This window comes from Montipora capricornis, chromosome 2 (assembly GCF_036669925.1).
Source record: "Montipora capricornis isolate CH-2021 chromosome 2, ASM3666992v2, whole genome shotgun sequence".
Taxonomy (NCBI): Eukaryota; Metazoa; Cnidaria; class Anthozoa; order Scleractinia; family Acroporidae; genus Montipora; species Montipora capricornis.
The window spans coordinates 47,150,120-47,162,619 of record NC_090884.1 but is presented as its reverse complement, the minus strand read 5'-3'; the positions used below and the strand labels follow the sequence as shown (position 1 = coordinate 47,162,619).

The 12,500-nt window shown below is 39.1% G+C and overlaps 1 protein-coding gene across 2 annotated transcripts in view; it reads left to right on the top strand.

Annotated features, from left to right (window-relative positions):
* Positions 1-12,500, top strand: part of LOC138024363 (uncharacterized) — a 29,467-nt gene that overhangs the window by 296 nt on the left and 16,671 nt on the right. The window contains exons 1-2 of one of the 2 annotated variants that reach the window (XM_068871545.1): positions 5,505-5,526; positions 11,211-11,572. In XM_068871545.1, coding sequence (XP_068727646.1) covers positions 11,234-11,572 — 339 coding nt within the window. In that variant the 5' untranslated portion in view covers positions 5,505-5,526; positions 11,211-11,233. Of the gene's footprint in view, positions 1-5,504; positions 5,527-11,210; positions 11,573-12,500 lie in introns of those variants that run through there. The other variant, XM_068871535.1, reaches the window with a different exon arrangement.

Sequence of the window (12,500 nt, the reverse complement as noted above, 5' to 3'; positions counted from 1 at the left end):
TTTGAACCGCTGTAGCGCCGCTAAAATGAGACGAATTTTCAACTTTTGCCGCTACTTTAAATAGTTTTATTGATATCATTCCTCCATTCAACAGAAAATAAGGTCATTAGGAAGGTATGACGTCCGTAAATTCGAATTTTCAATTTTCTCGTCTTAAACGATTTAAACGTCTGGTGTTTTGGATAGGTGCACCCACATGAACTTTTATTTCTTTTGATTTTGCAAATTTCTCGTGTTCTGTGCGATAATCACTTGTCGTGTGTTGCAAGTTAAGTTGCACTAACTCTAAAATTGCACGAATATAAAGAGTATACAGTGATTTTTCTCAACTTGCCGTTAAGTGCTTTCATCAGAAAAATTATCCAGTTAATTTGCATGCAGCACTGATCAATGTGAGTTTCACCACAAGTGAAAGGTGAGTGAACCAATACGTATGAACTATGATTTGCATCCAAAGACGCAGTGGGTAATTCAAGGACTTGGAAATCCTAAATTGAATTCACGAAGTATTTAGTGGAATAAAAATAACTTTGAACCCCCCGCCCCCCAGCACTACGCGCAGCAAAGCATGGACACCACATATGAGTGAAAATCAGCCGTTTACTGTTGAAATCTTTAAACCTGGCAAATGTATAATTCTGTGGGATGCTATTTACACAGTCACACCCTTGTTGGTTTTCAGTTGAGCAAGAGGTAAAATTAATTTTCATAACAGGTCATGTACGTGCAGTAACTTGGGATTTAATCGCGCTTGTGGGACAATTGTATAGTACGCGCTCTGTCATTGGACGAGAACCGTGGTGTGATTGAAGTATAGACAATGGTTGACTTCAGACTATACATATCGCCAAATCATCTGTTAAGTACTTTTTTCAAATCCTTTTATCAAGTGGATTTAAGTTTTTAATTTAAAATGGAAAACAGTGAAGTTCTTGACAAAATTCTAGACTGGTGCGACGAAGAATTATACTCAAAACTCGTCAATTTTTGAAGATGTGACCGGCTGAGCCGAGTGTAATGGAGCAGGTCGCTTTTTGATTGGCTGGTCTTTGAACTGTTTACGCCCAGTGTGTCAATCACAGATATAGCTTGGATATATCTTTGCCCTCCAAATGCACAAATTGTCACTGTTGGAAAAATCTGCAGACATTTTTTGTTCTCTAAGGTAAGAATTAGTGGATTATCATTACTTTTAATTTGACCTCGGTTAAGTTAAGATTTAAAAAATTAAGGCTCTCAATGAAGTTTGATAAAGATAATTGTTTCCTCTCACGCGAAAACATACACTAACGGTTTTGTGTTAAACGGGCAACTTGACCAACGGGTAGCTAACAGTTTTTCCAACGGTTTTCACTGCTTTCTCAAAGCCAAGTTTTGAGTATAATTCTTCGTCGCACCAGTCTAGAATTTTGTCAAGAACTTCACTGTTTTCTTTTAAATTAAAAACTTAAATCCACTTGATAAAATGATTTGAAAAAAGTACTCAACAGATGATTTGGCGATATGTATAGTCTGAAGTCAACCATTGTCTATACTTTAATCACACCACGGTGCTCGTCCAATCACAGAGGGTGTAATATAAAATTGTCCCACAAGCGCGATTAAATCCCAAGTTACTGCACGCACATGACCTGTTATGAAAATTAATCTGACCTCGTGCTTTACTGCAAACCAACAAGGGTGTGACTGTGTAAATAGCATCCCACAGAATTATGAGATATTGTATCTGATATATTTTATTTCCTTCTCCTCTTCTCCCTCAGCTTCTCGTATGCAGAACATCATCATTTCAGTTGTCATACCGTCACGGAAGAATTAACAAATTTTCGGTTAGGGCTGCTTTGTAGAAAGTTACTAGGATTTTCTGCATTCTAATTCTAATGTCGTGCGTTAGCTTTCTTTTAGGACAATTGTACATTGCGCGCTCTGTGATTAGACAAGAACTGTGGTGTGATAAATAGACAATGGATGACGCCAGATTATACACATCATCCAGTCAACTGTTCAGTACTTTTTCAATTCGTTTTATCAAGTAGGCTTTAGTTTTTAATTTGAAATGGAAAACAATGAAGTTCTCAGTTGAGAAAATTTCTGACTGGAGGGACAAATAATTAAACTCAAAACTTGACAGTTTTTTGAAGATGTGACCAGCTGAGCCGATAGTAATTTTTAGCTTAACCTTTTAAATGTTGCTTTGCGATTGGTTGGTCTTTGAACTGTTTACGCCCAGTGTATCAATTACAGATATAGTTTGGATAAATCTCACAAATTGTGGCAGTCGAAAAAATCTGCAGATATTTTTTGTTCTCTAAGGTTCTGCTGCTTTTCGTTTGACGCAAGATAAAGTTAAGATGTAAGAAAATTGAAGCTCTTAAATAAAGAGGAAGGTGGTTTCAACTATTTTTCTCAATTTCATTTTTCCCTGTCTGTTAAATTTCCGGGGCCAGATTTGGTTATTCGTAGCGGCTTAATGGAAATCTTTAATTTGAAATTGTCGTCTTGTGTTTTGAGAAGGTACACAAATATAAACGTTACTGTTTCTGATTTTGCAGAAATAAGAAAACAACTTGCGAGTACTCGATCTTTGCATGGAAATTAAAATGACTGCAAAATCGGCGTTCTATGTGATACGTATAACTTCAGTTGTTGTGCTTGCAAACTTAGTTTGCAAGTTAAGTTGCACTCTAAAATTGCGTGAATATAAAAAGGATACACAGTCAACTGCCATTGAGTTCTTTCATACAAAAATTAATCACGGCTGGAAGGACGAGTAAACTGATACTGTATGAACTATGATTTGCATCTAAAGACATAGTGGGAAATTCAAGGACTTGAAATATCTTGTTGACAAAAAATATAAGTGGATTAAAAATGACCCTTAATTTCCAACTGTGGGCAGCAAAGCATGGACACCACATAGGTATGGGTGAAAATTAAAAGCAATTTTTTGAATGCTTAAAAATTTGGTAAATTGATAATGACGTATGAGTTTTTTTACACCCTAAAATTATTTGACTTTCACAGCATGTGCGGGAGACTGGGGTTTAGTCACGTTTAGGCTGTAGATATTTGATAGCTGTTTACTAATACCTAGAAACTGAAAGCTCTCGCGGTTGGATTTCTTTGTTGGCGGAGAAAGATTGATTTTCAGTATTGATTTTCAGTTCTCATACGGTCGTGTTTTGCTCGATCTTTGCCGTGTTTTTTTTTTATGCTCCACTGGTGATCCTAATTACCACAAATTTACATTAGGGATGATTTTAGAAATTTACTCAACTATGTTTAAAATTTATCTTTTTTACTGGGTTGCTAGAATGGCAATCCCAGTCGGAAAATTGGTAAATTTAGATTGTTTTTCCGTGTCGATAAAAGTCTTGCTTGTCACTCCCCTGCTAAGTGGTGTCTTTGTGCGTAGAGTCTTCTGGGCGTGTTTGGTTAGGTTTTCAGGGGGTAATAGAAAGGCGTACATTTCTCCGTTGGACACAGTAGAATATTTCATTAACCTGCAATGGCGTCGAAGATTGAAATGCAAATGGTGTTTTGGAGGATCTTTAAACAAAATATACTCTCACGGAGCTCAAGAATTGAATTTCAATTAGATAAACAAGACAGTCGGTGAAGAATAAATTATATGGAATCTTAAACCCCATTTACACCCGCCAAAAAATCGGCAAGGCACATTTTTGGCACCTTGCCCAAACCATTTCGGCACGGCACTACCCATTTGCACGACCACAAACTAAAGATTTTTCTCTTTCTGGGCACGGTTCCAATTTTTGTTTGGCACCCCTAATTTCCGTCTGTTTTTTACCCGGAAAATGGCGGATCGGATAGACAACCAGCAATCATTTTGCATCGCGCTTTAAGCGTAAAATATGCGTTACATCAAAACGGATCAGGAAATTGCTATTTTGCGGGCCACTCTATTGTGAGCTCTGTTTTTAATAAAAATAAAGTTGAAGTGAAGTTAAAGTTAAAAACGTCAATAGCCGGTCTATCCAGGGACGAAAGTTATCGAGATCTCCTGGAAAAACTCGGAAGAAAAAAGACAGGAAGACCTGGTTTTTAATAGTTGCTCTTTTGGCCCTCGTCGGGTCAGCTTTTTCCATGGTTCTTCAGGTGTTTCTTTGGCGAACGGAGACGTGTTTGTATCTCTTCGGCCGCCATTTTGTGACGATTACGCATGCGCCAGGAGTGGATATTTATGACAAAAAGGCCTGGAACGGCACGGGATAGCGTTTGCCTCGGTTACCCGTGCCGAGACTACCTCCAGGTAGTCTCGGCACCCAAAGAATTTTGGGCACTGGTGCCACATTTCATTCAGGACCACTAGGTTTACACATGGAAAATTTGGAGTGCCGTGCCCAAAAATGGACAGCACGGTGCCAAAAATGTGCCGTGCCGAACCTATTTTTTAGCGTGCGTAAATGGGGTTTTAAAGCGACGAGTAATGGACTTCGACAACAATCTTTTCCGCCCATCAAGCCGTAATCAAAGTGAGCTGTATTTCAAATATGATCCAAGTGTGGTGTGTTTTATCACACTGAAATTAAAGGGAAAATTGTCTAGTAACTTATGGGTTTAACAAGGACAGAGAAGGAATTGAATAACCACCTAAGTGGATCTGTGATCTCTGTTGTCTAGCCATTTTTATTTATTTGTACTCAACTCCGCACAGACTTCCGGTAACAATTGGAAATTTCACTAATTCTTGTTAGTCAAAAATTATGTGAAAGAAAGCTTGTTGCCCATTTTTTTGCTTCATTATCCAAGGACTGCTACACTGCTGGGAAATATATTTAGTTGCGTTTTTGACACGGAGTGTGTTGGCAGCTTGTTTTGTACTCAACGGCTGCACAGTCTTCAGGTAAAAAAAAATGGAACGTGACAGTGAAGATACATTTGAAAGAAAGCTTGTTGTCTCTTTTGTGCTTCATTATTCACGGTCAAGGTCCTTCCGAAAAGGGTTTGAACTGACACTGAAATTAATTGCTGTTGTGTTTCTTGTTTGCACGCACGCAAATAAAATAGAAAGGGGTTTTTGCCTCAAATAGCAAATATTGTTTGTTTCAATAAATTTTACGCTGGAAAAGGTTTTTGTGACGTTTTTCGTCCTAATGAAAGCCCAAAAATAAAGCTTTTTAACGACCTTTAAGTGATATATGTTTTGCAATTTAATATTCTCGGTCAAAAATTTGCATAATAAGCTTGAGACAAACCGGCACTCAAGAAATTTAATCGCGTTTACCTCTTTACTTTCTTCAGGTAATAAAACCAATTTGAAATTTGACTGATCCTTGTTGGTCAAGAATTATTTGAAAGAAAGCTTGTCCATTTTTTGCCTTATTATTGAAAGAAATGGTTCTTCAGTGAAGGGATTGATCGATATTGTTCCAGATAAGAGTCCGGTCTCAGCTCTAGCACTCAACAAAGGAGAGTTCTCGACCCGACACATGAAATGTAAATATTCAGTTAAATATTACAACAACATTTAAAAACGAAAGACAGAAGTTTCTTCGCTAAAAGGTACGTTGTTTAACTCTTCATTCGATGTAAAACCGAGATAAACTAAGAATAAAGCTAGGATCCGAGCCAGGATTCGAGACCTAACCGAGACCTACCCTTACTCTAACTAGACCTAACTAGACTAGAACCAACCTAAATAGACCTAACCTAACCGATTCGAGACCTAACCTAACCAGGAGATTCGAGAATAAATAGCGGAGAAAGCTCATCTTAGCTCGAATCCTGGGTGGAATCTTGGCTCGGATCCTAGCTCGAATCCTGGCTCGAAGTTTAGGTATCCTCTGTAAAACCTTGACACAAGGTGATCATGTGTACCCTTGTGGTTGTCTAGCACGTGATCAATAATTTTCTTCCTTTTGACATAACATCGTGTAGCCTGCCAGCAGGCTCTTTTGTAAGTAGTCGTGGGAGCGGTGAATCCGGGCCTGCTCACAGACTAAATATCGTGCTGTTCCCCTTGATTCAAAGAAGTTAGAGACTGCAGAAATTTTAGTGTTTTTACGATGCATCTTTCGCTGAGAATTCGAAATTTAGAGTTTCATATAAACTTATTTTTTCTTCATCTGTCTTTTGCCTTACCTTTTACCATGAAATTTTTGCGGGACTTTTATTTTGCGGATTAGCGATTTTTTGAGGTTTGCGGAAACAAGTTTTTGCGGCGCGAATTGTGACTGAAATTTCCGCTGGGAACTAATTTTTGCGGTTTTCTTTTCAAGCAGCAAGACTATTTTCAACTTCTATTACTTTTTGGTAAAAACCCCTCGATCATCGAGAACGAGTGAAAAAATATGATATCCTTGAGCCCTTAGAAGATGGTGTCCCCCCCCCCCCCCCCGCCATGTATTTTTGGAAAAAAATTCTTTTTCTGAAGTATTGAGAAGAAATTACCTTGTTAGTTTGAGACTTTTCACAACCGATCGCTTCTCGTTGTGAAACAGGGGAGAAGGGGACAGCAATATTCGAATACAATACGTCATTTCCACTTCTACAGTTACTCACGTATTTGGTACAAATACCCTGGAATGAGTAGGGATTGGTATACAAGGTACTCTCCCCACACCTTTCTCGGGTATAATGATAGTGTTGTGGTCGCTATTTAAGGACGTTCGCGCTAAAATCTTCCTACGGTGAGATTTTCTTCATTTCTCGCCTAGAGTTAGGTCATAAAGTACTTACTCCAAAAATGAAAAAAAAAAAGGAGGGTCACCGACTTTGTTTCGGAGAAAATGGCAGTGGAAAAATGCCTTAATTTCGAGAAATCGGTCATAATAGCGAGATGTAGCCTCATCTGCTCATCCATCGAAAATCATAAAAATAAACTGTTGGAGTGAAAGTTTCCGTGCATAGGTTTTTAGGAGTGAGATTTTTAGATAATTGTACGCCGCTAGGGATGTGGTAAACAGTAGAGTTCATCCTCGACGAGCGTTTTCGTAAGCTCTATCCGTTGCAACCACTACCGGAATTCGATGGCACGAGGAAAGAAAATGTTAAAAAAAGATAACTTCTTACGGTGAGAATTTTTTCATTTCATCATATTTTGTAGATAGTAAGTAAAGTAAGTGATTCATGATTAAAAAAATAGGGGTCACCGATGATCTGAACGAGTAAAATCGATGTGATTTTGCAAAGCTCTTGGAAAATTACGTTTGTCACGCTTTTGCGTGACCTGTCGGGCAAGGACTGGAACCCAAGAGAGGATAGATCGTTGAAGAGATGAAAGGTTTTTACCGAAAAAAAAACCTTTCTCGAGCATAGCAACGAAGTTTTAAGCTGGGGTCATCTTCATTTGGTTGGTATTTTGCATAATATCTCTCCATTGCCGTCATGCTCATCCTCTGAGTTTGTTTTTGTGAAATTTAATCGCTGCTTGTTTTCACGCAGGTCCGCACGAAGACGAAAAATATTGCTCAATTTTCACGAGAGTAAAGGAAAAGAACTTTAAAAACATGCGTTCACTTTGAACTTAAGTTCGTAGGGTAATGAAAACATTACAAAGAAACAGCCCTATTAAATTTACGCAACGGTGCGTCCACGAGTTTTCCAAACTTTCAGCCACTAGTCTACTCGATCAGCTGCCTTTTCCAGAGCTTTTCCATCATCCCGCTCACTTCTCTTTGAAGTTTCATGATGATTCGGAAAAAATTTGCCATTCTTTTGCCGGCCTGGAATTTTTTCCTCGGCGTTTTTGTCGCCATGTTATTTTAACTGATGCTTGAAAAATATGTATATGAAAGTCAAGTAGACTAGTGCACGACTGATAAAACCTCGCGAATATCAGTCGTGCAGTAGTCTACTTGACTTTCATAAATATTTTAAATCAATTTTGACTGATGGCGATCTTCTTTGATCCAACGCTGTGCAAGACTTATCGTCCACGGTTTTTGTAAAGGTTTTAAAACCTCAACTTCACTAATGCTCGAAGTAATGCGTGACATTTTACAGTCGCGTTACCTGCACAGTAACGTTGCGCACAAGCAATTAGCGCGAACGTCCTTAAGCATCTGAAGGGATGCTCCTTATTCATCTTGAAACGGATTACATACCGGAACCTGAGGTGATTTACCAAATAAAACAAAACTGGCGGAAGTGAACGAACCTGGCTTCGTTTTAAATGAGATCCCTGAGTAAGTATTTACATCGTCGATTCTAAGCCACAATTAACTTTGAAGTAGGAAAACGTTTAGTAGGAAATCCAACTGGAGAAATCTAGACTTACCTGGTAGGATTACTGTTGGTTAGCGTTTAATACCTCTGCATTCATTTCAGAATTTTCTGAAAAAGCATTTCTTCAGACCTCGCTTTTTTGCCCCCCCCCCCCCCCCCAGTCAAAAATTTCTACCTACGGCCTTGCTGGATTTTCTTTTTCTGCTGGAACTTATTTTTGTGGAGAAGTACCATCAACAAAATCCGCAAAAATTAAGCCCCGCAAAATAAAAGTGCTAACCCATGGCCAGTAAAACCAAAACCCAAAAAAATTAACCTGTCATCAGAAGAGCAATTATGAAACGGAAACATGTTCAGTCCTTCCTTAGTGTGTGGCGTAAACGTTTGCTTAGTGCAACTCTAGACAAGCATTACATGCAGGAAAACGTCTCGCGTCAGAGCAGTTTGTAGTTTTTTTTTGCAGACTATTTCACTTAAAGGGGTTATGTCACGTTATTTAAAGTGTTGCGGGGAAATCTTAAGTTAATCACGAGTTTAAAACGCAAAAATGGTAATGTGGAATTCCTTCACTGATAAAATTATCGTTACATCACAAGAGATTTTATTCTGAGAAAAAAACGACCTTCATCCAGGCGATGTCTCATAAACTTTGAAAAACGTCGAGCCAACCTTTTTCAAGATTACCCAAATGTAATGCACCTATCAATGTTAAGGCCGGGGAAGAGGGGGGAGGGGGGCAGTTGGGCATGGGGTGGGGATTTTGACATTTTCCTAAGAAAAAATTCAAATTCCTCACCCCTGGGACGAAATAATTGGTCAAATTCCTCACCCCTGGGACAACATAATTGGTCAAATTCCCCAGCCCGGGGACAAAAATAATTGGTCATCGCTACCCTGGTGACATCCCTTACGATCAAAATCTCTACCCTGGAGACAGACCTCACGATCAAACTCCCGTGGTTATCCCGAATTCCCCCCCCCCCCCCTTCGGGCTTAACATTGATAGGTGCAGAATCCGTTTGATGATCTTGTCCATTTATGTTCATCCATGCTTCTCTTTTTTTTTTTTTTTTTTTGCAGTATTTCTTTTATGTTGTTCAACAGTTTTAAGTGGTTATTGCAATGTTTCAGACTACTTTTTGGGCATTTTGCGAATCATGGAATATCATTTTGCGTGAAATAGTCCCTTTGAAGAAGAAACGAGTGAGTTTCACTCAAGAGCGTGTTTTGTTATCTTTGAACTGAATTTATTACCAAAGCTTAAAAAAGTAAAAGACCTTAAAATGGGACAGGACATAATTAAACGTGTGAGCCAAAGACCCTCTGCTGCCACGACATCTGGGTGACCCCTCAAATGGTCTTAATGACATCCCACTTGGAAAAATTAACTGGAACGCTGCGGTTCAATACCACCCAACTCAGTGCCTTCTGTTTTTGTTTAACGCGTACCACAGGCAACCCAGTGTAAGCTCACGGAGCGTCTAGTTGTTTTCTAAAGCCATGCATATTTAGGGTTTCCATCCACTCAACAGACAATTTTATCCAAAATCAAATTTTTGAGAAAGTTGCCAGCATTTAGCACCAATTGAAAGGGTTTATTAGTTGCTTTTGCTTCTTATTTGTGACATTGCGAAAAACGGACTAATTAAGGGTATACAACTCCCAACAAACTTTTGATTTAACACAAAATGGCCGTATTTATCCAGAAAGACGAAATCGTCTGAGACGAATTATTCGGCTGGCCTGGATAAAAACGTGACGAGTCAAATGGTATATGGCCCGTATTTGTCCAGAATTACAAAGACGAATTACTCGACTGAGACGAATTATTTGTCTGGGACTAAAAAGTCGCAGCTAACAGACCCACTAAGAGCGTCCCGTCCCGTATTTACGCAGACGAATATATCATCTGTTTAGTGCGTCTTTTCGACCCATTAAACAGACTAACTCAAGTGGGTATATTAACTGCCACTTTTTAGTTCATTTCCGTATTTATCTGGACGAATAATTCGTCTGCGATGAGTAATACGTCTTTCTGGATAAATACAGCCAACATTAGTGCATTTCCGCTTTACTATTTCAAGAAAAAACATGTAATCAGAGAAGTTCGGGCTGCCTTTTGAAGCAACTAAAATGAAAAGTAAATGGCGGACGTTAGATAAGGAATTCGAAAATCTTTGGCTCTTTGGCTCTTTGGCTCTTTGGCTCTTTGGCTCTTTGGCTCATCTAGGTATAAATTCATTCTGTTTTTTGTTTTGTTTTGTTTTGTTTTGGTTCCATTTGTATAAACTGCTCGACTACGAAATCCAAGATGGCGGCAACGGCGTGTCCTGTGAGTTTTCCGCGCTAAAAAAACATCCAACCGCCTGCAAGCAGGCTAAATCTTACTTGCTTTGATCAACCAAAACAACAAATTAATTTCAACACAATGAAACTCACTTCTCTTCGAAAAGCATGCGGTCAGCCAGACGCACTTTGTTTCTTCTACGCCTACGCATAATTATAGGTTGGCTACCGCTGATCAATGTCATGCGTGTTCACAAAATCATTCCTGGCCAGCCAGGCAGTCCGAAAATTGACTGAACTAGCTATTTCAGTTGTGCCCAAGCCTACTCGGCCAGATTACCACAGGATGCCCGTCACAGTGCGGGTGTCGAGTCAATTAATGTGAGTGTCGTCATGTTGTCGTGTCGTTCTTCTCAGTAACACACTAGAAATATTTGTCAGCAAGATTAGCAGTAAAGAGCTTTTAATTTTAGTGGTGAATAGGTTTTTCATCGCATTGCATTGGCGACCTATTGTTTGGCTGCTTCTCTTAATTTAAAAAAGGTAATATTTAATATTCTTTTGCTCCAAAAGTTTTAAACCCATAAATTCCTTATTTTTGAGGTGAATAGTCAATATTTCTTTGCTTTTTTGTTCGATATTTTTTGTCTAATACTCCTCATCTACCCCCGATTCAGAAAACACCAGTGATTCTAAAAGTTTTTAACGTTAAATCATAATGTATCACCATTCAGATAATCTGGCATAGTTGGTCAAGATGCTTTATGCTGGGAAAAACCCGAAGTCGATGTATGCCCCCCGAAGGAAGGCATTTTCACCTCGTGAAGATTTTACCATGCCTTGGGCCAAAGTTGGAGCGTGGTTCGTTGGTCCTAAGGCTGAAAATGAAGAGATCTACAAAGAAATGGTCTTGGAAGCAGTGGACGCCCATTTGGATTACCGTAAGAACTACTTTCCGTCTGATCCTGCTTATGTCACTCCTGAAATCAAAGACAGTGTTGCATACAAAACAGAAATTGAAAACATGAGGAGCGAGTTGGCTACAATGCGACAGGAAATGAAAAAATCTGTTCCATACTTCACTCCCCGATATAAGGTAAATATTGCAAACATTGCAACATGACCTTCTAGATCTTGGGCCAAACTAACCAATCCTGTGCGCCTATTGGTTGAAAAGCAGTCACAACCTACCGTACAATACCGATTTGTTGCAAACACGAACGTATTAAGATATATTTAGGTTTTACTCACCTAAAATGAAACTATTTAATTAATATCTTAATAAACTTGGGTGCTCGGTCTTTCTACGCTCAGTCTGTACAGTGAGGGACCTGGGGCAAATATTTTCCCGGACAGACCTCGCTCTCGGTTTATTGCTTTCCATTGTTCTTCTCCTCTCACATTACATTAAACATACACTTAAATTCCTTAACTGTAGACAATATACTATAAACTAATTGCGATTTTGAGCTGGTGATTTCACATTATAGTGTCGGCTGATATGGAGAAAAAATGTTCAATATTGACGGAGCAGCGCAGCGACAGAGACATTAATATGAGAAATATATTACTTCCCCAGAAACCCATGACCCGGAGCCTACAGCTCCCATACTGAGCCTATGTAACGGCATTTTTACAGACCGATCTATTTTTAGACTATCTTTTCCGGAAAAAACAAAGGCAGTTCCGGTTCGGTGACCCTATGACGTCAGCTTAATTTCTTGTAATTGGTCATCGGGCTCCTGTGGGAGTCTCATTCGCGGGAAATTCAATCTGAAAATAAATCGGTCTGTGAAAACGCCGTTACACGAACACAGTAGAGTTGTAGGCTCCGGGTTATGGGTTCCTGACTTCCCGATGCCGTCAATACAGCGTGGAATCACCGGTTCAGAATCGTAGATGTGAAAGAGGTCTATAAAAAACTGGCTTATACTAAATGGACCCTTACTGGACGTCACACCAAATAACGCAAGTCTCAGAAGCAGCCTTAATTTGTTTTATTATAGAAAAAATTATATCCGTTT